The sequence below is a fragment of the Nothobranchius furzeri genome, chromosome 5, assembly GCF_043380555.1.
Source record: "Nothobranchius furzeri strain GRZ-AD chromosome 5, NfurGRZ-RIMD1, whole genome shotgun sequence".
Lineage (NCBI taxonomy): Eukaryota > Metazoa > Chordata > Actinopteri > Cyprinodontiformes > Nothobranchiidae > Nothobranchius > Nothobranchius furzeri.
The window spans coordinates 6,823,579-6,849,922 of NC_091745.1; the positions used below are offsets into that span (position 1 = coordinate 6,823,579).

The following is a 26,344-nucleotide window of genomic DNA, read 5'->3' on the forward strand; positions in this document are numbered from 1 at the left end:
CAAATGGGCACAGAAATTACTAAAATAACAACTTATATTGTATTCACTTAAAAAGTCCAAATCAGTGTTATTAAAATATTAAATTAAACGGTTAGTTAAAGGATATAAATCAGAGTACACAAAGATTCTTGGTGATTTTTTTACATCTCAGTTTGTCAAATGATAGCTTCCCTTTTCTTGTCATCCACCAGGAAAATTGCCTATAGTCATGTTTTATTTAAAAATTGATCATGTGCTGAAACCAAATGCTTTATATGTGAAGTTTCTCAGCTGCGTTAAAAAAAAATTCCAGGGTTTGTTTTAGCCATTGTTTACTGTAACTAGATTGAAAAGAAAAACCCTCATCTCGTGGCTGAACTTGATGACATCATATTCTTAGAATCATGTTTTTAAAACAAAACTGTCATAAATTATGGTAGCTGTCACTCTCAGTTAAACAAAGCCACAACAGAGATGGAGCCTGATGCTGGAGTGTGATTGGCTGCAGACCAAAACTGAAAGGTGACAGTTACTTCCTCAAACAGCTGAGTCAGCAGCCACTGACGGTAATAGCTGCATCTCAACATCCCCTCTTGGTCTTCTCGAACAGGCCTATTTTTATGTCCCATACACTCAAAAGCAGGCAGGTATAAACAAGCCAGCGTGAGCTGGTGCTACAGAGCAGTGATGCAGAAACGGCCTTCTTCCTGTTTGTTTAGCCGATTTGCCTCACTGGTCTTGTATTATAAACTGGACTCTTGGGGATCGCAGCAGTCGCACGGCATCATTATGTTGAAGATAAGAACAAACTCGAGTTTCCAGTCAGGGAAGTTCAGCAAGGATTTCATGAGCTCTCCAATCTCTTAACTGTTCTGCTCAATTTAGAAACCATGGCACAATCCCACCTGAAACCAGCCCAGCTATGGATACATTATATTATATTTTTGATAGTACAAAAGGGTGTTTCTTTGTAACTATTTAATACCACTTTAGCACAAGAATAACCTGATTTTTCTACCGGACCTGATTTAATCAACTCTAGAAATCATGTCCAACTTTGGAAACGCACTTCTGGCGATTGCACAGTAGATTTCTCCATTTTACCTTGGCAAAACGTCCAGAATTTACCTGTTTTATTTAGTATAGTTTCTCTTAAGCCTAGAGTTTCTGTGTTGTTGCTGGTTTCCTTCTAAACAATTGCGTCACCCATGAATTTCCTGTTAAGGGGTGTTTTATTGTTGCTACTCGTCCTCAGCTTGTCAATGGGATGTTATGCCAACCGTAAGTTGTCCTTGTTTTCATTTAAGTCTAAATATAGCTTCCCTCATGTTTTGTTCAGCTCTTTCCTAGTCCCCATCCACAATCACCAAAGGCTTTTAAAAGAGAATAAAAAAGCTGTCATTGAGACACAAAAAACATTTTCATGGCATTTTATTTCACTGACATGGTTCACTTAAGTATGAAATGTAAAGAAAAATATTACAGACTATAAATATTACGGACTAAAGCTGGGAGTTGGTTCCACAGGAGAGGAGCCTGATAACTAAAAGATCTGCCTCCCATCCTAATTTTAGATATTCTGGGAACCACCAGTAAACCTGCAGTCTGAGAGCGAAGTGCTCGGTTAGGAACGTATGGAACAATCAGGTCACTGATGTATGATCGAGCTTGATTATTAAGAGCTTTATATGTGAGAAGGAGGATCTTAAAATCTATTCTGAATTTAACAGGCAGCCAATGTAGGGAAGCTAAGACAGGAGAGATATGATCTCTCTTTTTAATTCTCATCAGAACTCTAGCTGCAGCATTTTGGACAAGCTGAAGACTTTTAACTACATTCTGTGGACTTCCTGAGAGTAATGAATTACAGTAATCCAGTCTGGATGTAATAAATGCATGAACTAGTTTTTCAGCATCACTCCTGGAAAGGATGCTTCTAATCTTAGCAACATTCCGAAGGTGGAAAAAGGAAGTCCGACAAACCATAAATAATTTGATATTTGACATTTTTATATCTGATCATACGAGTTAAAAACAGGCAAAACAAACATCAAAAGGTCTGTTTCAAAAGCCAGTCTCACTCACATGACCTTGTTGCAATTTACAAGTGAAAAACCACACATTTACAGTAACAAAGGCGTAAAACAGGAAGAAAGAGAGCTGACGGGGGAAAAAAATGACCCAATTACCAGAAATACTTCTACTCCCATCTCCTTTTACTGGATGAAGTTTAAAAACCCATTCTGTGTAAACTAAAACCAGAAACATGTTTAAATTCAACCAACAGAGTTTTCCTACTGTGATGTTATTCATTTGGCAGGGACGTTCTGTAAAACAGAAATCAGCCTCTCTCAAGCAGCACATAGCTTATACAAAAAACACCATTTACTTTTTCAAAAAAATAATAATAATAATAATAAAATCACATAACCATTTATTGTCAATTACACACACAGTTTATTCTCAAAAAAATAAAACTTTATTGCATATATGATAAGAGTTGTTAAAAAGAAAAGGAAGAAAGATAGTTAGGGCACAAAGTGAGTCAAACTCTAGAGACAACTGCTGTTTGTTGTTTGGTAAATTTACACAGAAACAAAAGAAACTGTACAGAGAGACCGTGTGAAGACAGGAATAAACGAGCCGCTCAGATCCCAACAAGTGGACAGAAATGGTGGAAGTTTTGTCTTCACATTGGAGAGGCTACATCCATGTTCAAAGTGAGGGAATCTAGGATAAAAACAAGGAAATTATTATTGAGGCATATAGAGTTAAAATTCAAAAGCTGTTTACAGGACCATAGCGTTTGCAAAACGGGACTCGCCGCGGCTCCCTGGGGAGGATTTTGGCATGTATAGCAGCAAAGCTGAAGCTAGAATAAACTGCCATCAGGCACCTCTCCAGCCAAGACGGAAAGGGAGGTCGCTGCCTCCCTTTATTCCCCCCCCGTCTTTTGCGGCAGGGTGGTGGTGGTGGTTGGGGCGCTCCCTCAGTCGCTCCAAAGGGATTAACGGGGCTGACACGTGTTTAGCCATCAGAGACGAGGGGCTTGTGCGGCAATATTACTACGAGGCAAAGCGCATCAGAATCGAGCTTTATCACCTTTCCCCTTTGCTCCTTGCCGCATTCACGAGACCCACAAATTCGGATTTATCACTCTGTAACGACGCGATGGTCTGTCTTATAAAAGAGGCTATAGTAGGATGCACAAATGTATCGTCATCGTGATATCGGCATGTCGCAAAGAACTGGAAAGAACGCAATGAATGGTCAGCTCAAATGTTAGCTACACATGATGCGTTTTGTCAAACGGAAGCATGAAGATTTTGGCAAATCAAATAAAGCTCTTCACCCATTTGGCCAATCGGGTGTGTTCTTTAGGTTAGATGCCCGCCCCTAGGTGGACAGCATTTAATTAAAACACCTGAGTTAGCTTTGTTCTGCTCTTTCTGCCTTTCCCAGGAGTACCTTTTCTTGCTCTTTTTCCCTTTCCTCACATCTTTTGATCACAATTTTTGCTTTTTTTGAATGAAATTTTCTTACAATTTTTAATTTGTTTTTTATTTTTTGTTCTTAAATTAAATATTTATTTATTGAAAGCCGTATCGTCATCGCAGTATTAATGACTTATCACACATAATTCTAATATCGCACAGCCCTAATTCAAAGATGCTTTTTTTTTACTTTAGGTGAGGCTTTTAGTTGTGGTAAGACCAAAGACGGCTTCAGGAGTAAAAATAAGCTTGCGTGTTCCCAGTTAGTGACTCACCCAGATGTCCTTGGTTGGCTTCAGCTTCACTGGGCATCAGGGAGTCGAGCGAGTCCAGGGTGCGCGGTGACATGAGGAACAGGTCACTCGTGTTTCCAGAGTTCGTGCTGTGAATACACACAGAAAACAAACAAAAGGACAAAATGCATAACGCTGCAAAGCAAAGTGTTCACGACAAACACGTCCTGCCACGTTAGACCAGCACTTTCAGTTTAACTATGGTCATTCCAGTGTAACACAAGTGGTCTTGGTCCTGCTCCAACACACAGTTGGATGGTTTTGTGAGTAAATTAGTCATTCTTCATTTATAGGGAAGTGTTAACAAATGGAAGGTGGTTTCAGTCTGTTGTTACATGCAGATAAATTCAAGGTTTGTTAAAAATCTTACGGATAAATGGCGGCGGCACCGTGTTTAAGATGCTCTGTGACTACTGAACAGCACACTGAATGGATGTTAATGGGGGCTTCGCTCCAGCCAGAGCCACGGCAGAGTGCATCGACGGGTCATTTAGCAACCTTTTCTTCCAGCTTGCAAAACACAATTCCTTGATTTTGTTCTCTCTACTTCTGCATAGACTTTTCTCCAGTCGATGTTCATACAGACATATTGGACTGAAGGATTTTCAAAGCTAACTTTATTATCTAAAATCCTCAGTCGCCTCCCTTCAGAAGTCGTTTGTGCTGCTCAACAGATGCACGTGGCTCTAAGCGGAGGATGATGACAAAACATGTGGGCAGCAGGAGCATAAACAGAAACCTGATGGATGACTGGAATGTGCTTTTGAATTAGAAATGGGAGCAGTGGCTGTGAACTGGACACAGAAAACTAAGGTGATGTAGATGCAGTAAATGCACCGTGAGGTCTAAAAAAACATACAAGTGACAGAATGCACACACGGCCCTACATGGCACCAACCCCCCACCCCAAAGGGGCCTACCCAAGGAATCCGCTCCCAAGCGGCTCACTGTCTGGCAAGTCCATGAACACGGAGGGACACCTACGGAGACAGGTCAGGATCTCACTGAGAAAACCTCACAAGCACGCCATCAGACCCACAAATAACCACAGAAAACATGGCTGATGTCTTGTTTATAGAGTCTCCTGGTCTTAGCTGACTCCAGTCTCTACTTTATTCCTCTCCCCTTCTGCTCTGTGAACTCAAAATCTGAAGACTCTGAGCTCAACGTGATGGCTCTGCAAAGGACTGAGCCAATTTGCAATTTTAAAACTTTGCTGTAAAGAATTTTTCCAGAGCACACATTTTGACTTTTAAAAGTAGATAACAAAGGCCCTGTCCACACGTAGCCGGGGATCTGCCAAAACGTAGATATTTTTCTACGTTTTGGCCTGTCATCCACACGAAAACGGATCTTTTTAAAAACTCCGGCCAGAGTGAAGATCTGCGTTTTCTCCGTTTTGGGTGTCTGCGTGTGGACAGACAAAACCGGAGTTTTAAGGTCCGCAACGTCACTTTCCGCGACAAAAAATGCTGACATCACGTGTGCGACCTGTGTTTACACTAGCCCGACAGCATGGACGCCCTCAGAGCTGCGCTCGCTTTATCAATTGTCCAAGCGCTTGTTGCTTGTTTGTTTTTGCAAGCGGAATTACTGCTCCTAGCGGAAGGCCACAGACGAAGGACGAGGTTAAGAACGGGGGAAGTACTGCCACCTACAGGTCTGGCATGTCCTTAACAACGTATTTATCCGGGTACGTGTGGACAGAGTTTTTTTTAAACGAGGTGGTGTGGATGCAAGTTTTTGGAGGGGCGGATATTCATTTTTTTAAAAACCCGGCTAAGTGTGGACTAGGCCAAAGGCTGCATCCCATTTTTAAGCCCCGCTCCTAAGCAGCTGTAGTGGGATGCAGCCCTTGTTAATCCACCTGGGATTTTTCTACTCCTGTAACTCAAGATCCCTGCTGTGACACAGGCCTGTGTTTTTGTACAATGCAATACATAAAGTTTAACAAATGAACTTTGTACACATTTAAAAAGGGAGGGCGTAACTTAAGAGGAGGTCACTTGGTAGCTTGTACTGCATAAAAAAAAAAGAATAAAAGGAGAATACTCACGGGGTGACACAGATGAACTTTGTCTTTAGGTATGGCTGGATAGCTGCCATTGAAAGAAAATGTTTGTACACATTATTGTTGTAATTAGTTACCAATGAGCACAAAAAGCCTTCCAGATAGCGACTTACTGCTCGTTGAGTCTCCTCCTGCCTCAGGTTCATGAGCCGCTTCGGGCCTGCAGTATTTCCCAAAAGCCTCCTCTTTGGGAATCTCGGGATAGAGATAAACGAGAGGCGAAACCAGAATATTGGTGGCATCCATAATCTTGTAGCCCATGATGATGTCAGCGAAAGACATGTTGCTGAGCTGCTGCTTGGTGTATGGCTCCACGGACTGGATCTGAGTCTTCCCTGTAAACACATAAATGTTCAACAACAGAAGAGCCAATCCCGAAAAGGTCGTAGTTCCTGATCAGCTCACCGCCGATGTCTTTCTCGACCCAGGTGAACGTGATGCCCCCCTCCTTGCTGCTCTCGCTGAAGCGCAGCAGGAAAGTGCCAGGAGGTTTAGGACTCAGAATGGCCCTCTCTCTCTCCTTGCTGATAAAACCCATGATGTACCTGTTAGCAGACACACACGGGTCAAATTCACACCTGCTGAATTAAAAAAAAAAAACTTGAAGCATCACATTATCCCAAAGCCCTTTTCCCAGGATCACTGGAAGTGACCAAGCAGTTCTAGACAAGGAACAACCTCTCACCCTTCATTCCACAGAGCAAGGATGTACTTCTTCACCAGGTCAATGATGTTGTCCAGCCACACCCAGAAGGAGAAGCCTTTGCCAGCCATGTTTTCCTGTAAGAAGGAAACAACAAAAACAGCTCAAAGACAAACAACGCCAGGAGGGCAGACTGAACTGTTTGTGGTAAAGTTACCTTACAGAACTTGGCCCATGTTATCTGGCATCCGGAGTAGTTTACACAAGGTCCTAAAGAAACAGCAAAACTAAATTATTTTAGGATTTTGGTGGAAAAACGTAAAAGTAAAAGTAGTTTCATGCACGTCATTTTACCGAGTAATTTCTCAGCCAGTGTGGTGAGCTGCTCGATGGTCAGGCCTCTCTTGGTGGTTGAGGAGAACTGCCAGCTCAACACCTCAGCCACCTGGTCCCAGGTTCCCACGGGAGGCTTGGTGAAGAAATTCACATTCTGTACAAAAGAATTGAAAAAAAGAGGAAACATGTAAAAACTTCCCAGGTGAGCAATGTCAAAAAAGAAGTTAAACCTGCAGAGTTCAGACCCTGTCCACTAGAGGGTGCCGTCTTACCTTTGGGTGATTGGTGAGCATGTTGTACCACAGGATGGAAGCCCAGGCATTGGGCATCTGGCAGATGTTTGAAATCACCACCACAGGCAGGGAATGAGTCTGAGGAGGACAGCTTCACTTTAACATTTTCGTTTCATCAGACTTTGCTTTATTTATTCAAAACTCAACACTAATTTCTGTTTAAATGCATCAGCTCATCAACCCTACTCTGACTCTACTAGCAGGTAATGTTAACCGCTGCACGCCAGGTTGCTGCAACTCTCTAAGGAACCTGTCATACATGAAGGTTGAAGAAACCCCCAAAATAATAACAACACACATTTGACAGATTTCTCCTTTAGAGATTTTAGTCTGTAAACAAGCAGCTCAGCCACAAGAAACATGAGTTTTTTCTAACTTTTCAGTCTATGAGGTCAGAAACTAGGTTGATGGAAGATGGTTATCTGAGGAAACACCTCAAGACAATGGTGGAAGACAACTTTAAAGATGACTCCATGTCTGTGACTTGTTTTGCACCTGCATCAATATCTGCTTTAACTTCAGAAGACATGATGACTTGGTGACTTTATAGTCAGAATTCTGGAGGTAAGCCAGAGATTCTCACCTCCAGATCGATCTTCAGGCCTTGGTGGTAGACTTCTGTCTCAAAGGTGATAAGATGGAGTTCCTCTGTTACAATGAGAGAAGCCTGTAGGAAACAGATCCATTCAAATGTCTAAATATATAGTTCCAGAATATCATTTATCACTCAAAATCAAATCTATACGGTCAAGAGGCTTTCTTAAGAACGCGTCACATCATACTTTCCACGTAAATGTAAGATAAGACTTACATCGCTATTAGTCCGGCCACCGTTACCACATCTCTGTTCCCGCAAGGTCTGAAACAAACAGGAAGTCGGTGCTTCAGAGAATGCCTTTATCAATCGCTTCGTCACTTTACTCAGTAACACATTGTTCCTGTAGCTCACCAAGTGTTTGAACTCAGCAGAAAGGCTGCCATTGTTGGATTCCTCCATGTTCATGACTTTTGTGTTGGTACCAAGGATGTTAAACTTTCGTGATCTGGTAAACAGACGCAGCAGGAAGTAAGACCCTTCTCTAGCAGGAAGTAAGACCCTTCTCTAGCAGGAAGTAAGACCCTTCTCTAGCATCACTCTCGTTCAGAAAGCCCGCTTGTACTCTTACCCTCTAATTGCAGCCACGTCACCAGATTCTCTGAAAAGTGAACAGAAAAGTATGTGAAGCAGTCATTTTTATCCCAAAGCAGATTTAAAACCAAACTAAAAAACTGCTTACTTGTCAATGCAGACTTTAATTTTGAGCTGGTAATTGAGTTCAGGAAACTTCACCAGTAGCCTTGAGAATAAACACAAGAACAAATGAGGAAAATAAAGTGACAAAATGTTGCAATTTTTAACCACGTGCTTTATCAAAAACTTAGACACGTGTAGAAATATGCACGTTTCTCTGATTTGGACCTGGCTCTTACCTGACCTTAGTTGTGAACTGCACCCCTGTTTTAATGACCAGGGGTCTGTCTGGGTGCATGGGCATACACGGCTGCCTTTCAACCACAAAGGCACTACAATAAACAAGGATTGGATTTTAACAGCTACAGAGAAACAATGGAGCAAACAGCAGTTGTCTGAAGACATCTGGTATGTAGGTGGAAGCTGAACTTTGACTCATCCTCTGTGTAGGAAAGCCCATCGACAGTCTCTAGTACCTCTTCATGAGGTTCCTGAACAGATCCACAATCTTCTCCTCCAGGGCGGGCCGGTGCTGAATGATGGGGTCTCCTTTGTAGGACACCTTCTGCTGAAGCTCCTCCAGCTTCTTGATCTGTTGACGAATCTGGAGCTGGGACTCGGCTAAGGATGTGATCCTGATCAGAACATTAAATTAAGGGTGTTGTAAAATGATTACAGAATAGCTCTTTTTACTGAGGTCAATAGAGATGAAGAACGATCACCAAAAGTTCAAAGACAACTGGATTCTTGACAATCTGAAGGTTATAATTTTACCTGCATTTTCCACTTCCTCTAATGACCCTATTCATTCACACCGACTCAGAGATGTAACGGTTTTATGTTCTTCATGTTCATCAAGTCTTCTTTCAGGAGGGTGGCGTTAGCGCCGAAGCCCAGAGAAGCAGACGTGTCTGTCGGGTGTGGACCTTGATGCAGAGATCTTGTTCTACCTTGGCATGGACGGTTTTCCCTGGATACTCAAGCTTCCCTCCACAGTAAAATACATGAATACTGAGTTACTTACAGAAACTAATGTGATCATAGCTGTCAGCTGCATGGCTGCTTGTCTTACATTGTCTCCCCAATAAATTCTTTTACGGACCAGCAAAGGCCACACAAGTTTATATGTAGACGGGAACATTTCTGACTTCCTGTTTATGTGATTTTGTGAAGTTTTTAAGGTTTTTGTCGTTTCAATAAAACTTCAGTGATGAAATCTGGCGACTGAAATTTGTCTTTCCCGTTTTCAAATCCAGCGGTGGGAATCTTTAGGATCCTCATGATTCAATTCAATTATGACTGAGACAGTTGTGATGGATAACACAAATATTATCAATACATCTTTATATTTGAATGACCCAAAAGGAATTTATTTCTAATAACTTCTTATTAAAACAAGAAAATCTTTTGTTAAAAAATAATAATAATCCTTCGCTAAACGTAAATCAGATTTCATACAAAAATCTTTCTAGACTTTGTTTTATTGTGAAAAATTGCCAGGTTTCAGAAAATTATTTAAAAAAAATCCAAGATCTGACTTGGATCTGATAAAATAAGAAAATAACAAATGCTAAAAAATAAACTACAGATAGACTAATAGGGATGGAATAGAAACATCTGTACCAGAGGAAGTGAAATTATTCACCGGCAGAAATGAACCTCAAGTCAAGGAAGGAGCCTCAATCACTTGTTACTTCACGTAATACATGCATAGTTACAGCTATGTTCTACATTTAGCCAAAGCATCGCGTAACGTCTGCAAAGTGTAGCTTTGCCTGCCAGCTCAGCTCTCTCTTCACCACGACAGGCCGGTACAACGCCCGCATCGCTGCAGAAGCAGCACCAATCTGCCTGTCGATCTCACTTTCCATCTTTCCCTCACTGGTGAACAAGACCCCGAGATACTTAAACTCCTACACTTGGGGCAAGACCTCGTCCCTGATCTGGAGAAGGCATTCTACCCTTTTCTGACTCGAGACCATGGTCTTGGATTTTGAAAATTATTTAACTAATTCAGAACCATTTGTGTTTCATGTAGAGTAAAAACTAGACCGCCTCCTCCCCCACCCCTAGTTACCATGTTTCGAGACGATCGAGGCAGATGTTTGGTGGGCCTCCAATGCAGGCGATTTGCTGCCTTCGTTTCCATTCTGCAAGTTCCTCATCAGTTAGATTCTTCTGTACATAATCCATGGCAGTCAGCAGGCCTCCCACATCTGTCACGATTTGCTATTAACACAACACAAAGTAAACAAAACAGAAATCACCAACAGCAGTCCAGCCACAACTAACGCTGAAGCATTAGAAAACTGCCCTTTGGCCTATTAAACCAACAAATAGAGGTGTGTTCGCTTTGTTTCAAGTTTGCAAATGTCTTTCCATCTGGCTTCTAACCATGTTTATCAGACACCCACCCTCCTGAGCTGGTCTAAGGCTGTCAGCATCTGCTCCAGCTGAACCATCTTCTGTCGAGTGGCAGCTGCCTGGCTATTTCCGTTTAGGTCTTGGGACAGCTCTGGAGACAGGATGAACATACCGTGGATCAGCTAAAGGCTTACCTGCATCTGTATCAATACACATCCCCAATAAGTCTGGAAAAGTGATCATTAAAACATACCGCCTTGGCTTTTCAGGGTTTTGTAATTAAAGTCAAAATCATCTTGCAAGTTTTCAAGCATCTTCATCTTCTGTTCCATGTCCTGTTAAGAACAGACGATAATGTTCTTATACTTCTGTCTGAACAAAACCATTACGATGTGGTTCGGTAGCGTTAAGCCGTTTTAGAGAAGCGTTATCAGATTAAGTCCTTTATTTAACTGACCTGCACCCGCTTCCTGATGTCTTGAAGGTTGTGCTCCAAAACTTGCTGCTTCTCTGTCACTATTGTTCCAGTGGGATGGGCCGCCTGGCCGTTCTATAACACAATCAACAAAACATTTACATTCAAAAGCTTTGTGTCAAAAACAAAGATCTATTGTTAGATTGGTTATATTTTATGTACCTGTGAAACAGTGGTGGCTGTCTGCAGCAGCCTTTGCTCCTCCCACAAACAACGAGCAACAATCCGGGCAATGTCCATCGGCTTCTCCAGATATTTGCTCTGCAGGTGCTGTTTGATCCTGCGCAGGTTGTGCTGATAGAGGACATTGTTCTCCTGCAGGAAGCGGCTATACTGCTGGTCTATTTCCCCCAAGAGGTTGTGGAACACCAATGTGGCATGTGACTCCTTGTTAGCAGCGTAAGCCCTTAAAGAAAATCACCAATGTTATAATGACTTACACGTACTCCTCCCAACAACAAGAGCACTTTGTTTACAACTTACCGAAAGCTTTTTAACATACAAACTAAATGTCAGAACACGTGACCTGTTTTGCAAACTACTGCTATGAATCTGACAACATCAAAAACCTAGAAGACAGTGGCGCCCCCAAGGAGTGGCCAGGGGTGGCCATGGCCACCCCTACAAAATTGCTGGCCACACCCAGGGACCCAGTGTTCTTTAATAAGTCATATTATAGTTTACACAATAAATGAATTTATGTTTTGTTACGAACATGAATAAAGGAGCATTTATTGCAATACTACAGGCTAAACTTTCCCAGAGTTACCACGAGGATCAATTTAGCCAACCCAAAATCTTCTCCGGCCCCATGGCCACCCGCTATGAAACTTTTCTGGGGGCACCACTGCTAAAAGGGAGTGCAATAATTCAACACATTCTGTGGTTAGCATTACTGCGACTAACGTTTAATTAATACAGATGCTGACAAGGTGTTACATCCCTCAGCTCGCCAGGAGTGATGTGACAAGTAAATGTTAAGTGGTGTGTCTAATAAGGATGCTCCAATTAGGGCTGCAGCTGTCGAATATTTTTGTAATCGAGTACTCTATCGAATCTTTTATCGATTAATCGAGTACTCTAATAAATTACCCTTTTGCGTTTTTAAACCCTTATATCAAATAGCATGTTATAAAATATGAAAGACCTCTTGAAATGAGAAAGCAATTGCCAGTTATTCTTCAAGTTTTATTCAAAATTAGTTTTCAAAACTTCAGCACTTCAACTTTACTTCACAGTAAACAAATGCGAGCGGCTGCGGCCCAAACAGCACCAGAACCGCTAACGGTGCATGCGCAAACATGGCTCGCCAGCTGTTTCCCTATTAACACACGTTCGTTTTAATTTCTACACTTTTTTTGTCTCACACTAACAAGGATTGTCGAAAGCATGTTGCCGTGGTTATGTCAAATTATACTGATCATAAAACATTTATTTACTTTCTTTCGTTTTCCTCCACCACTCATAAATACCCGTGTCCTCCTGCAGCAATCCTGAGGGACAACGGACATCAATAACAACACAGTAAAAAGTCAGACGTGTTGTAAAAACTGCTATTTTTAGCAAATTTTAAGACCGACGTGTTGCTACCAGATGTACGGTGTGAGCTGAAACTGAGTGCTACAAATGAAAAAGTCGCACAGTGTCTGCAGAATATATAGAAATACAGGCTAAAATGCATTATCTTGTAGAGGCTCCGAGTCCGCTTGCAGAAGTGACATTTACATGTGGATGTTTGCTGGTCAGGTTGCAGCATTGAGCAATGTGGTGTTGTGGTAGGCTAAATCCATTTTACAGTATTTACACTGGAGTACGTTTTCCGCCTTACGACGTGAAAAATGGTCCCACACCTTTGACATTTTGTGTCTTTTTCGCACTCCACCGGGGTCCACGTTGTCCGCCATGGCTTAAAAGAAAGTTAAGTTGCGTTCGCTACTCGCGTGTGCATTCAGTGCAGTGTGTATGTGCGTCACTTAATTCGGTCCGGGTGAAACATGACCCCGGGCAATTGCAAAGCCCTAAATTAATTAAACATGAACTAAACGAAGCCTCGAGGCACAGAATTTGACTCGAGGATTTTTTGTACTCGAATTATTTGAGGTAGGGCTGCTCGATTATGGCAAAAATAATAATCACGATTATGGTGACTGAAAATGAGATCACGATTATTTAGGACGATTTTTCAATTTATGTTGATTTTATTTGTTTTTATTCAGTCATAAAATTGCTCAGGGCACAATCAGGACAAAAATAAATAAGAAACAAGATGATCACTAAAATAACTTCTGATTCCCAGTATAAAAAGACCAATATACTTACAGCTCATAGTCTATGACCCAAGGGCTATAGACCTTGGTTTAACTCGTGTAAGTCTAACCAGTACAGACCCAAATACCAATATCTTGCAAATACTGACATCAAGAATTATACAGTGGCATTTATAACAAATAAATGCAAATAAATTGATGTTCACAAAATGCTTCATAACATTTATTGAGTTGTGTCAAGGTGCTGTAGGAGAGTGCACTAGCACCGTGTCCTCAGAGAGATTAGTTATTATTTATCAGCGTGAGGAACTTATTTCTACCTTATTTATAAACTATTTATTTACAAGTCGTCCATCAGTTAATGTAATAATTGTCCCAAACACAGCTGCACCCCCACCCCCCAACCCGGTCTCACAGCAATCAGGGGAAAGCTGCACATGTGTTTAGCACGCCGCACGTGCACATTTAGCCGTTTTTAGTGGCTCGGGAGTCCGCAGGTACGGTGTGTGTGTCACTCACTCTGGTTACTCCAACAAGGAGCCGGCTCCGAGAGCTGTCTTTAGCGACTGACACATCACTACGGCATTCCATTTCCTAATGTCCTGAAGAACGGTCCGGAGCGCAGGCGGAGTGTTTATCTAACCTGCAGGAAATGTCGACGACAGTTATCCAGAAAGTAGCTAAGGGTTACCAGAGATGTTTCTAAGGTGTTCGCAAGGTACTTTTAAGTTAAAAAGTCAAGAAGGGGGTCTGAAAAGCTGCTAGAAATAGCGTCAAAGTCGCTAAGTTGGCAACACTGTAGCGCTTCATTTGCAACTCAGGGCAGCGCAAGCGGGAGGAGCAAATAATCGGCTTGTTTTGTTTTTTATAATCGTTCAAAACTCAGATTGTAATCGTGATTAAAATTCGATTAATTGAGCAGCCCTAATTTGAGGTACTCGAGGAATCGTTTCAGCCCTAGTTCCAATCACATATTTTTGCTCTCGATCCGAGTCACTTGATTTTGAGTATTGATCGATACCATTACTTCAACAACGCATTAAAATAATACTGAACACATTTATTTATTTTCTCCACATTTCTTTCTTTCTGTATTTGTTATTTTCTTAGTTTATCTGCCAGAAAACATCACCTGTTCAGGAAGCCCATTGATAAGAAACGTGTTCATACACTAATGATATATTTAACAGTGGCCTTGTAGCTTGTATTTCAAATAGGTTTGCAGCTGTTTTGAGGGATTCGCATTCCTGCGACAGGGCAGATATGGCATGTGACGCCAGCAGCATGCTCACTCTTTTCTACAAAACACCAGTACAGCTGCGTCTGTAAAGTTGGGTCAACAAAGCAGCTCATACCACGACTTGTGGAGACCGCAAAACACAACATCTGCAACCACAGTCATCCAGTGCAATAAATACTGTTATCTTGGCATTTAGCGGTCATTTTTGCTGCCATTTTTTAAATGTATCTTTCAGCGTCGACTCAGCTGGCGCCATGTTTTTATCAGAGTTTATCAGGGTTTGTTTTAAAGGTGGCGTAACAAATTGGTAGATTTGAATGCGTCTCTAACTTTTCCTTCCTGTTAAATGCCCAATATGATGATAAATGACCCGCTTTTGTTTAGCCCATTTCAGAGTCAGAGGACTCCAAAGCACTTTATATCCATGCGCGCACACACACATTTACACACTGGTGGTGATAAGCTACATTTGGCCACAGCTGCCCTGGGGCACACTGCCAGAGGCATAGTTGATCTGAGCAGAGGCGCAACCAGTCCCTCTGACCATCACCAACCAGTAGGCAAGGTGGATTAGGTGTCTTGCCTAGGTGTACAAAGCAGAATTCTCTGCCGGGAGCTGGGATCAATCCTACAACCCTCCAAATGCTGGACAACCCTCTCTACCTCCTGAGCTACTGCTGCCCACATTGCAAGTGTCTGTTGCACTGCATTTGCTGTCCAGTTACATCTAAAATGCAGACATCTTAGGTGTCCTGACATGTTGATTCTGTGTTAACCAACGGCTACACGGTATGGTGTCTGTATCACAAGCATCACATACGTGAACTGCAGTAAGAGTGTATAACGCCTTCGTACGGGCATTATCCTGTTACACAATAACATCAATGCAATATTCAATATGTGCTCAATACTTGTGCAATACTGGATTTTGGAAGGCACACCACATTCCAGGCAGATGAAGCTGGCTGGACTGTTCAATGTCTGGTGACCTCTGACATTACAAGGCCTGTAACTTACAATTATATCATTACAACACTAGCTTACTGCCTATGTGTATATACATGTACCTTTGTTATTTTCTTTCTTCAAAGTGTTGGTGCTGCTGTAACAAGTGAATTTCCCCACTGTGGGATCCAAAAAGTCTATTCTGTTCTATTTAAACAGGTTGTTGCAACTGTAGGCTGCACAAAAAACAGGCACAGATGCAAACTCTGCATTGGCTCTAGTTGGGTTATCAGAGTGAGGAACCCATCCAATACAGCAGCAATCCTGTTACACTCTCCAGCGTCCAATGCCGTGCCTACGTATTCATGTTTATGGTCTGAATTCCCCAGGTGCCTTAAAGTAACACTTCATTTTGTTTTGTTTTTTTACTTTAAGCTAGAGTTTTAACATTGATTGCAGTGATTGTTGGGTTAGAAACTTGACCAGTTTCATATTTGACACCACTCTGCAGCCCTCTGCTGACCAGATACTACACTTAGCAGTAGAGCCCTGCACGGGCCTAAAATCTGAGCCCGTGTACGGCCTGGCCCGAGGGGGTGGAGCCCCAGCCCGACCCGAAAAGGTTTTCAGGATTCTCTGCCCCGACCCGAGCCCGACTTTTTTTTAACCAACTAAATGAAAACAAAGTGCGTCAATCCTGACCAATGTGTTAAAAGACATGCAGGATCCGATCAATTTGTTTTTCCCTCGTTTACCGTCACAGAGATAATGGCGCCTGGCTCTGGTGGTAATCAAGTTAAAATTTTATCTCTTTCCAACAATTTTCACAAGAAAACAAAACAGTCAAAAGCAGGGCTTGTGTTGACCGGATAGTTCCTGTATTTGACCGTTTATTTTGACGGAGAAAGAATAGAAAGAATTACCCCGACACATGCAGACGAACTGACATTTTATTCGTTAGACACATCGCAGATGTAGCTAAATCACCCATGAAAAGATTCCCATCTGAACATCTGAGCTGCTCAGCGCAGCTCGCTGTCAGCGCATATGTGCACAGGGAGCTGAAGTTGTGGAGATTGGCTTGGAGCGCGTTGCAGAACCAGAGCACATGCGGGAAGATTCCTCCGACTGAAGCGAGCGTTTTCCAAACTCTGTCGCTCAGAGAGACTTGTCACTTAGAAAATGTTCCCTGATTATGAAACTTTGGCTGAATAGTGCTTGTTCCTGTCTCCAATGTGGCGACACATCCAGGAGCCGTCTGAGAAGCCCAGAATCGCACATCTTCAGCTCAGAAAGCGCATATGATAACGCACAAGTGTGACCCGTCAACCCGGTCTCACAGTAAGACTGGGTTGGAATTGTTCAGGTTACGCAGACAATCTTTACATAGAATTGACTTACAGATATAAAATTAATTCAGTAAAATATAAAGCATTTTATTTAAATATCCATTCATTATTTTACAAGCACAGAGAGCCGCATCAGATGGATGGAAGAGCCGCGGGTTGTGACATGTTTTCTCCAGGACTAGAGAGGACGCAAACTCAATACATCTCTTTTATTGTGAGGTAATAATTTCTCCGAGTTTTGCGGTTGCGGGCGGGAGTAGACATGCACGCTGCAGGTGCGGGCGGGAGTGTAACACACACGTTGCAGTTACAGGCGGTAATGGTCAGAAATTCAGCGGGAGCGGGCAGGAGCGGGATGAAGAAAACAGTCCCGCGCAGGGCTCTACTGCTGCGTTTGTTTCAATTTTTTTCATGAATTCAATTAAAAATAAAGGCGCCCGGCCCGGCCCGTGTCCGAGGTAATTACACAGTCGTTGGCTCGAAGCCCGACCTGAGGGCCTAGGGCTTCAGTGCAGGGCTCTACTTAGCAGTTTTGTGGAGCAGATAGGGGGTGCTCTTATACATGTGTTACAACTGTTAGCTATTTTCTCTGCAGTTAACTTTTTCAGTTCGCTGATTGTCAATAAAAAACACAGACCAAAAAAAAAGTTTGCTTTTTCTTTTGGCATCATGGTGGAGCCTGGAAAAAAGTAAGAGTGTATTTAGAGGCAAAGCAAAGAGCTAAAACCATAGTAAACATTGGCGTGGCCTACACTAGTTAGAGGAAGCTGAAAAAGGCTATGAAGTCCTGGGCTGGTTGTGACCTAGCTTTCTTGCAACTGGACTTGTAGGTAATATTATTGTTGTCCAACAGGGTGGACTTTTTAGATTTGTGGCTCTTTTAGTAAGACTTGGCTCATATCAGCATTAGCTCCTTGGTAGTGTTAGCTACAGCATGCTGCTGCAGGGTTGTTTACTGTAGTTGTAATACCACTTTCAACCAGTAGGGTAAAAGGCAGGAAACTGCTCTGTGTTACTTTAATTGTGTGACGGTCACATCACCGCGCACGTTGCATAGCTTACGGAAGCAGGAAACATGGCACCTAAGCAACACAAATGCTCGAAAGTTTGGTCACACTTTAAAAGAAAGGATAACAACAGGGTAACTTGCAATAACTGCATAGTAGATATTTCAGCAAGGGAAGGAAAAAGCATTTGGGCACAAATTACGCCAGTTAATGACGTGTTTTGACTCGCTCCAGACTAGTGAATATCAACACAGCAGCAGCGGTGACGTTCGCAGGTCCTCTACTGTTAATACTGCAAGTAACTAATCAACTAACACTGCCTATCACGTTAGTGTCATTAGCCTTATCAGGGTTTTTTCTGGCTCAAATTGAGGCAGAGGTAGTACCATCCTGACCATGCACCAGCACATGCATGCTCTGTGCATTCAACTGCCTCACTTTTTTAAAGGCCAAATATTTTTTCGTTAAGTGTTCTAATCTAAGCTTCTGTTGATTAATAGAATATTCCATTTGACGTTTCAAGTGAAACAAAACTGGTTTGCTGCTAAAAATATGAACAAAAATAAAAAACAACAAAATTATCAGGCTGAAATATGTTTATGTTTATTTATTTGGCAGATGCTTTTATCCAAAGCGACTTACAATTTATAACCTACAGGGCATGTTGTGATCTGTGGGGGAAACCGGAGTACCCGGAGGAAACCCACGCATGCATGAGGAGAACACGCAACTCCACGCAGAAAGGCCGCAGCCGAGTTTCGAACCTGCAACCTTCGTGCTGCGAGGCAACAGTGCTAACCACTGCGCCACCATGCAGCTCAGACTCTTATTATAAAAGGCTCAATATTATGCATTAGATTAGTGTTTAGTTCAATTTTTCCCATCTGATATTTAGAGTTAAAATATTTTTAAATATTTGAACTACATTTCAGTAACATTTTAGATTTGTATTAATAACACTCATCTTAGTCAAAATAACACATAAAAATATAATGAATTTCATTAACATGCATTTGTATTGGAAATGGTAATAACATTACATAATCAATTTCCCTCTGGGATTAATAAAGTATTTTTGAATTGAATTGAATTTCTGTTGCTAACAATGTAATGGTGGCATGTCTATTATGTACGGGTTGGCAACAATCCAGTTTAAATTATGTTCAGAGATAGAGGCGTTTGTGAATTATATACTACAACGGCTTGCCGTACTTCCTGCGCCAGCAGTAATCAAATCAAAGATACTTTATTAATCCCAGAGGGAAATTACTCGTATCTGCAGCGGTTCTGATCCGTAGCGCTGCAGGATGCAGAATAAACAGGACGGTGGGGACTTTTCATCCGCTTGTAGAGTTGTCTTTCTTAGTTTTACCATCATCATATATTTTTCTGTGCACCACTTGATCGTGAGACTGCTACCCTTTAGCTTTAGCAATAGCCAATCTGCGTGTAGCTGCACTTTTGATCCCAGACTTTGGACCGGTTCTGCCTTTGCTGGTTCCTTCATTTTCCTCCACTGCATCCAGATTACCACACTGTGTGCCAGTAAAAAGCATTTTTCTTACACGTAACTTACTTTTGTTCAATGATGTTCTGGGGAAAATAGTAATTCAAAGATGTTGCACCAGTGCTACGTTTACAAATAGACAAGACACGCACAGACAGTTGTTTTCGTGGCACTGTACAGCCCTGCTCTGATATGGAAGAGCCTGGGGGAAGATCAGGACGTCAATAGCACCAACCATAGATATGTAACTAGCGAGAAAAGCCATTTTTGATCTTTGTCTGCAGCGGTTTTAGGGCTTTTTGGTGCACCGCTGCCGATACAGCGCACGGGTAGTGGCGCAACGCTGCAACTGCAGTTAAAATAACATCTACCGTAAATCCTCTAATATTAGCCTGTATTTAATTAAATTATTATATTTTGGCCGGTGTCTGAGTCAGCGGAGGTGAATAATGGCCGGTTTTTATTGTGGCCGGGTGGAATGTGGTAACAAGCAAGTACGGGGCCGGTTGTGTCATCCGTCTCACTTTTGATTTGCCAGTGATAGACCGCGAGGGAAACTTTAACCGTGCGGAGACGAAGAGGAGGCGAAAATTTGATATCAAGTTCAAAGAGAACGTGCTGATTATGCTGCAGAACACTCTGGGGAGCAGTAGCAGGGGTTGTATGAACTAGTCACTAGTCAACTTCACCACTCTATAGTGACTTGTTATGCCTGTCATCGACTAGTCGCTGTCACATGATAATGACCGGCAAGATGCAGCCCTCGGAAAAGACAGCAGCCTGCTGTCAGCAGGGGACAAGCTCCTGCTCGTCGGGAGGCAACGTGCTGTGCCAGAGAGTCGGTACTGACACCCACCGTAAAACGGACATTTAACCAAATTGCGACGTTTACCCTCTTGCAATTTAACCTTCCCCTCACCCCATCCTAACCTTAACCAGCTTGTGCATGCAAAGCTCTGATTGTTGACACGCTCCAGACATCTGCGTCCTGAGCACGGCCACAGTAACATTATCAAATCAGGTGTCACCACCTCAAAAACTAATTTAACACGCGATCGTTCATGTTGGCTCATATCCTTTTATGTTTTCTGTCTTTTATTTGTGCCTGATGCGTTTCGCTGCTGTGGAGCGGGGCACATCACCTGTTTTGTCCTCGGTGACGCACCTAACTGATGTGGCCGGCGAGCAGCGAGAACTCCGCTGTTTTTGCGGTCGGTAGATCTTTTAGAACTGCAGTTCAAAGGTAACTCATAAGGTGAATATATATGAACCCAGGTAGCAGTTTTTCTTTAGGATTGAGAGGAGATGCAAGAAGATAATAAGCAGGCAGGACAGAAAAATAGTCAAATAAAAACAAGTTAGTTTTTGTACCTGGTGGTTGCAACAAACAGACACCATTGAAGGTAATCAGAAGTGAGGAACAGAAAATGAAATAATTATTTTAATGTTTAGAGCAGCAGGAACTCTGAGAGGCTGCAGGTGCATCAGTGAGTTTGCGGCCGCTGCGCAGGGGGAGGGGGGAGAGGGCTGAAGCAGAAACTACCGTTGTTAAAAGAAATGTGTTTAACTTTGAAAATGTGGGCGCAATTTTAATTGTCAAAAACTCCAGCGAACCATTAGTTCATTTTGCTCAAATAGAAATTGAAGCCTGCCTCTAATTCTGGCCCTCCTTCCAATAAAGCCCTGGAGCTTGATGAGCTTGAGTCAAATACAGGCCCGGGCCTGTATTAGAGGATTTACGGTATATAGCTGGGGGCAGAGAGAAATCAGGCTGAGGCAGCACACAATTAGCTGGAGGCGGCCGCCACGCAAATTTGAATGCAAGAAAAACCCTGCTTATACACACACACACACACACACACACACACACACAACTCCACACTAGCAGACTCCAGCGACAAAGGTCTGACCTGTAGTGAGATTTTTCCCACTCGGCATATGCTCCAGCAACACTGCACCAAACAAGATGATGACGTTGCCTCCACAGAAAGCATTAAGGAGAACATTTGGAAAGACATTTCTAACTGATACAGGTACAACTGATTATTTATCATAAATAAACCGTCAGTTATAACACAGGAGGCCGTGTGCTATTAGTTTTTTGCCACCTTTGGAACTACCCTGGAATTCATAAGGGAATTGATAAAGAATTAAATCATACTGACTTACATAGGAAAGCAGGTCAGAGATGGCACAGGCATTTTGATAAGCTACATTACACGCCCCAAGCAGTCTATATCCACTAACAATGAAAATTTGGTTTAAATTTTAGCTACCATTTAAAAACAAACACAAAGGCTTTAATTTAGTTATTTCTCACCAGTCCTGACTCTCAATCCAGGGGGCGAGGAACTGCCGTAGCTCCATAGGGAAGCTGTCACTATACAGGTGGTATAGTTGCTCCAAATACCTGGTCTCCAGCTGCTGTAACTGGTTCCACTGGGCCATCCTGACACACGCAGTTTCTAAGAGAAAATGCAGAGCAGAGCAGAATGCACATACAAGATGCATTAAGTGTTTTTAAATGCCTTAACAGAACTTCCCTCACGTTTACCAGCAGGAAACAGCCAACTGTCGCGTTTACCCTGAAAACAAAGTCAGGAAAATGTGAAGCCTCCTATTCATTCTCGTCACTTCCTGCTTGCTGAAACGCTAGACTTCCGCCAAGAAATACAGGACGTCCTGAACAGCTGTCAGCTCTCGAAGTAGAGAGAAGTTAATAATCTCAACCAATGTTTTTTGTATAAAGGCTTACTAGAAACAATGAAGAAAAAAACACACTTCCTTTCCTCAGCTGTCAGCGACAGAGCACATGGATCAGAAACTACAGAACCATTCCTGTCTTTAATGATTAACTTCACATTGCATTTCTTAGAATTATAATGCAACTTCAGATCAGATCTTTCATTTACCTTGTTACACAAGGCTTTTATCTGACCAAAATGAGGTTGCATGGGTCCCTGGAGGATTACTGTCTTCTGCACACCGACAAAAAAGGTATTCAGTGAATCCAGCAGAGCCGTCTTCCCTGTCATGGAAATTAAATACCAAAGCAAAGCTTTTGTTTAATGCTTACATTACAAGGATAATGTTACGGTATCACCTAAACTCTGGTGAAGCACACAATCTTAACTTGTACAATGAGCTTGGCAGTATTTGTATACACAAGCTAAAGCAGAGCTAGTGTAACAGCCCTTCTGTTTGGTTTCATGATGCGATCCACTAAATAAAACAGCCGTAAGTGTTGATAAAATTGTAAACGATAAAACTTGGGACTTAATATTCTGTCAAAATCTTTCATGATTCAGCATATTTAAAAGAAACAGAAACATTTAATAATTTATTCCATTCAAAACACCCAAAACATCAGCATTATGTAGGTCTTATCTGACAGCACACACGATTAATAGTTTCATCGTAAATCTGTGTACATTAGGCCACGTGACTTGGAATATGAAGGGAGGCTATTCTACATTTAGGCGTGACTCCTTTGTAAAAGCTAAAAAGAATAAGGTCAGCGATATCAGCATCACCCTGCGATGGACTGGCTCTCTGTCCAGGGTGTACCCCGCCTGATTGCTCATTGACACCCCCCCCCCCCCCCCCCCCCCCCCCCCCCCCCCCCCGAGACCATATGTGGACAAAGCGGGTTCAGACAATGGATGGATGGATGGATATCAGCATCACCTGTTTCTGCCAAATTTAAAGGTCAATGGAAAAACAGTGTTTCATAAGCTTTCATTTTATCCTTTAATACGCTGAAATTCAAACATGTTTTGATACAGTAGTTAATACGCTGTAATAAAATAAGAACTGAGCTAAAAAGGTGTTTTTTAAGCATTTGTGTCACCTTATATAAGTTCACATCACACATGCTCCTCTTTCACTGGTATATGAAAATGATGCTAACACATGGTGAGAATTGCTGAGGAAGTGAAACCCCAACAAACGTGACATCACAAGAGGATTGCCCATGGTCAAATCAATGGTACTGCTTTATTTAGAAAATTTTGAACAAACGCCCTACCTTCTTACCTGCTATCCAAAAAGAATAAATGCTACTGGAGTTATCTCTCTCATGTTTTTGATGATTTAATTATGTTTGGGGAGGGTCCTGGCTGTATAATCAATTATTCAGTGTCTACAGTCACAGAGGAGACACAGTAGTGCTTGATTATTTACTTCTTTTGTTTAGCTAAGAAGGTAAAAACAGCCAAAATTTTCTGTAAACTGATGCACTGGTGAGTCCCAGGACTGTGCCCTTTGTTTGGTGGATATTTTACAAAGACCTTTTGCTGAGGTCACACACATTTCACATGATACATGATAGGAACCTTTTGAAGATGCTCATGTTACACAAAGCTACACACAGACAATGATTTGGCCTAATTTTGTCAGTATCCCATCATATGAGTATTTTCACACTCCAGACGGGCAGAGTAGGACTTCAATATTCAACATGACTCATAAAAAAAAAATTCTAATCTTGTTAGGTGTGTTTTGTCAGTGAGCATTTACCACTTACGGTAATGCACAATGAGATTCCTTAAAACAGACAAGCCACATTCCAGGAAGTAGAGCTCTCCACAAAAAAAAAAAAAGAAGCAATCATGCCAAGTTTGTCATTTTACTGACAGTTAACAGGCAGGACACTTGCGGGTTATTGGACACAATAATAATGATGATCATAATGGGTTTTCTTTTTCAGTTGTAACATCATCAAACTAAAATAGTAAGTGTCATTAGTCAATACTACACTTTTCTTTTCTTTTAATTTTGAAAGTGATCATGGATCTGATCCTGTTATGCAGCTCTGCACATGATGGGGTGAAGATGAGCGTGACAACAACGACGGCTTATAACAAACACTGGCCTGGAATTTTATGGGGTCATATTCATATCCTGGAAGATGCTCTTTCTCTCTTTTACTGTTTTTTTAATTTTTTTTTGTTTTGTTTTACCAACAGATCGAAATTACTGATAAATTGAGCCAAAACACATTATTGAAAGTAAACAACAACAACAAAAGAAAAAAAAACAACTATTCAAGACTGAACGTCTTAGCTGTAATATTTTATATCGGAAATAATTAATTAAAAGCAGTAAGGCAATAATAACTTTGCTATATGCCATAGCGGAACACAATGTTTCTGCACACAGAATAACTTATGACCAGCACAAATAGGCGTTTAGCAGCGTTCAGCTGGCCAAGCCTTTTATATCATGGCCATTAGTAAATATAAACTGATAACGGGTTTACATAAAAAAAACATTCACAAATAAAGATGGAGTAAGTTAGTTTGAATGCAGTCGCTTACCCGAGTCGTTGTCACGTCTTTGGAAAGATTCTCCGACAAAAACCCGAAAACTGTTAACTAAAAGTACACTGAAGGCAACACTTAATTTCTTCTAAAACGGTAAACCCACATAAACGAGAGAAAACACTCACAAAAGATGCCAACCTTTACTCTTCCCTTAACAACACGAGAAACACTTCTTCAACCCTAGAGCCAGTAGCCCAACCCATCAGCCGCTCTGCAAGTCTTTTCAGCCAATCAAACGCGCTTCTGTTGTTGATTGACATTCCAAGTGGCAAATAGCAATATAGAAATTTCTGTTAACCAAATCAGAGCAGATGTGTGACGAAAAGATGCGCGGCGTAACAGCATGTTTGGTTGAGTGCTATGTTTACTGCTGTCGCAACTGGGCTGTTCCTCTTAGTCCTCCCTCCTCGGGGTTTTCCGTTCAAAGAACAGCATGTTCGGCTGTTACGGAGGGAGGAAAGGCGTTTGAAAAGAAGAGCCAGCCTGGAAGTCATCTGAGTTACTGGCAATGCTGACGTCACCGAGTCTAATAACACATCTGCAGTTTAGTGTTAATCCTAACGGGACAAAAATAATTAATACAAGTGTCCAAACGTAATCAAACTAAGTTTATTTAAAATAATATTTATAAATGACACACGTGTGGATAAATGGATTTATAGATAGATAAAACAGTCAACAAACCTTAAACTGGTGGATTATGTAATAAGCGTTTATTAATATTGAACCTGTTTGGCCAAAACACCTTGAGTCTGGCAGGTACAGTCAGTGACATCAAGGCCATACGCCACTTACAGATGCAACAGTGAAAAGAAAAGAAAACTGAATTACACCGCTGCAAAAACACATTTAGGTAATGGGAGATCGTTTATATATCTGTCAAAAATCAACACAAAGATAAAGCTATAAAATAAAAATGATAATCTTACAAGCATATAATTTATTTTTATGTAAAGATAACAATTCCCCTTGGTGTGTTGTAATAGTTTGCATAGACTTGTAACACGATCACACGCATGCTTTCTTTTGTCTTTCTCACTGCTTAGCTTTCACAGAGAGAGAGAGAGAGAGAGAGAGAGAGAGAGAGAGAGAGAGAGAGAGAGAGAGTAAACACTTTCCTTAATTGCATTTCCCCATCCATTGATTATTTGGGTGGTGTTTCCTCTGCCACAATGCTTCTGGGTGCCTGCAAACACATCAAGGTCATAGAAGTCTGCAGGGAGGAAGAAACAGAAGCACTCCTCTTGTTTCTGTCTGGAGCCTTGCACGGTTTCCTCTCATGATCTAATGTGACAAAGGTTGAACGCTGCCACAGGCAGTTGACTTCACATTCAGAATAGATTACCGTAAGAGATGTATCCTCCCATTATGTTTTGCTCTTTATCTGACAAGAAAAAACAGTTTGATTTTATAATTTATATGCAGAGACGTTTGGTTAAACCAGTAGCGACATTCGTTTCATTATCACTGCAGGTTGCTGTACAGTTACATTGCTGTTGATATTAGTCCCATGATAATCCTAAAAC

The 26,344-nt window shown here is 41.7% G+C and overlaps 1 protein-coding gene across 4 annotated transcripts; it reads right to left on the minus strand.

Moving 5' to 3' along the window:
* Nucleotides 1–1,968: 1,968 nt before the first annotated feature.
* On the minus strand, nt 1,969–25,012 carry stat3 (signal transducer and activator of transcription 3 (acute-phase response factor)). Of its 4 annotated transcripts, none has more exons than XM_015948653.3 (25): nt 24,813–24,953; nt 22,407–22,522; nt 21,815–21,959; nt 11,342–11,585; nt 11,162–11,254; nt 10,958–11,039; nt 10,755–10,855; nt 10,418–10,569; nt 8,817–8,975; nt 8,580–8,672; nt 8,387–8,446; nt 8,276–8,305; nt 8,059–8,152; nt 7,921–7,968; nt 7,693–7,776; nt 7,089–7,187; nt 6,835–6,970; nt 6,698–6,750; nt 6,523–6,617; nt 6,243–6,382; nt 5,951–6,172; nt 5,823–5,865; nt 4,687–4,746; nt 3,749–3,855; nt 1,969–2,709 (listed from the first exon to the last, which is right to left on the minus strand). In XM_015948653.3, the coding sequence occupies exons 3-25, from the start codon at nt 21,940–21,942 to the stop codon at nt 2,669–2,671; spliced, it is 2,364 nt and encodes a 787-aa protein (XP_015804139.1). In that variant the 5' UTR covers nt 21,943–21,959; nt 22,407–22,522; nt 24,813–24,953; the 3' UTR covers nt 1,969–2,668. The 4 variants fall into 4 exon arrangements, with proteins under 4 accessions (XP_015804139.1, XP_070407468.1, XP_015804137.1 ...); XM_070551367.1 differs by having other exon boundaries at nt 21,815–22,079; XM_015948651.3 differs by lacking the exon at nt 22,407–22,522 and having other exon boundaries at nt 24,813–25,012.
* Nucleotides 25,013–26,344: the final 1,332 nt, after the last annotated feature.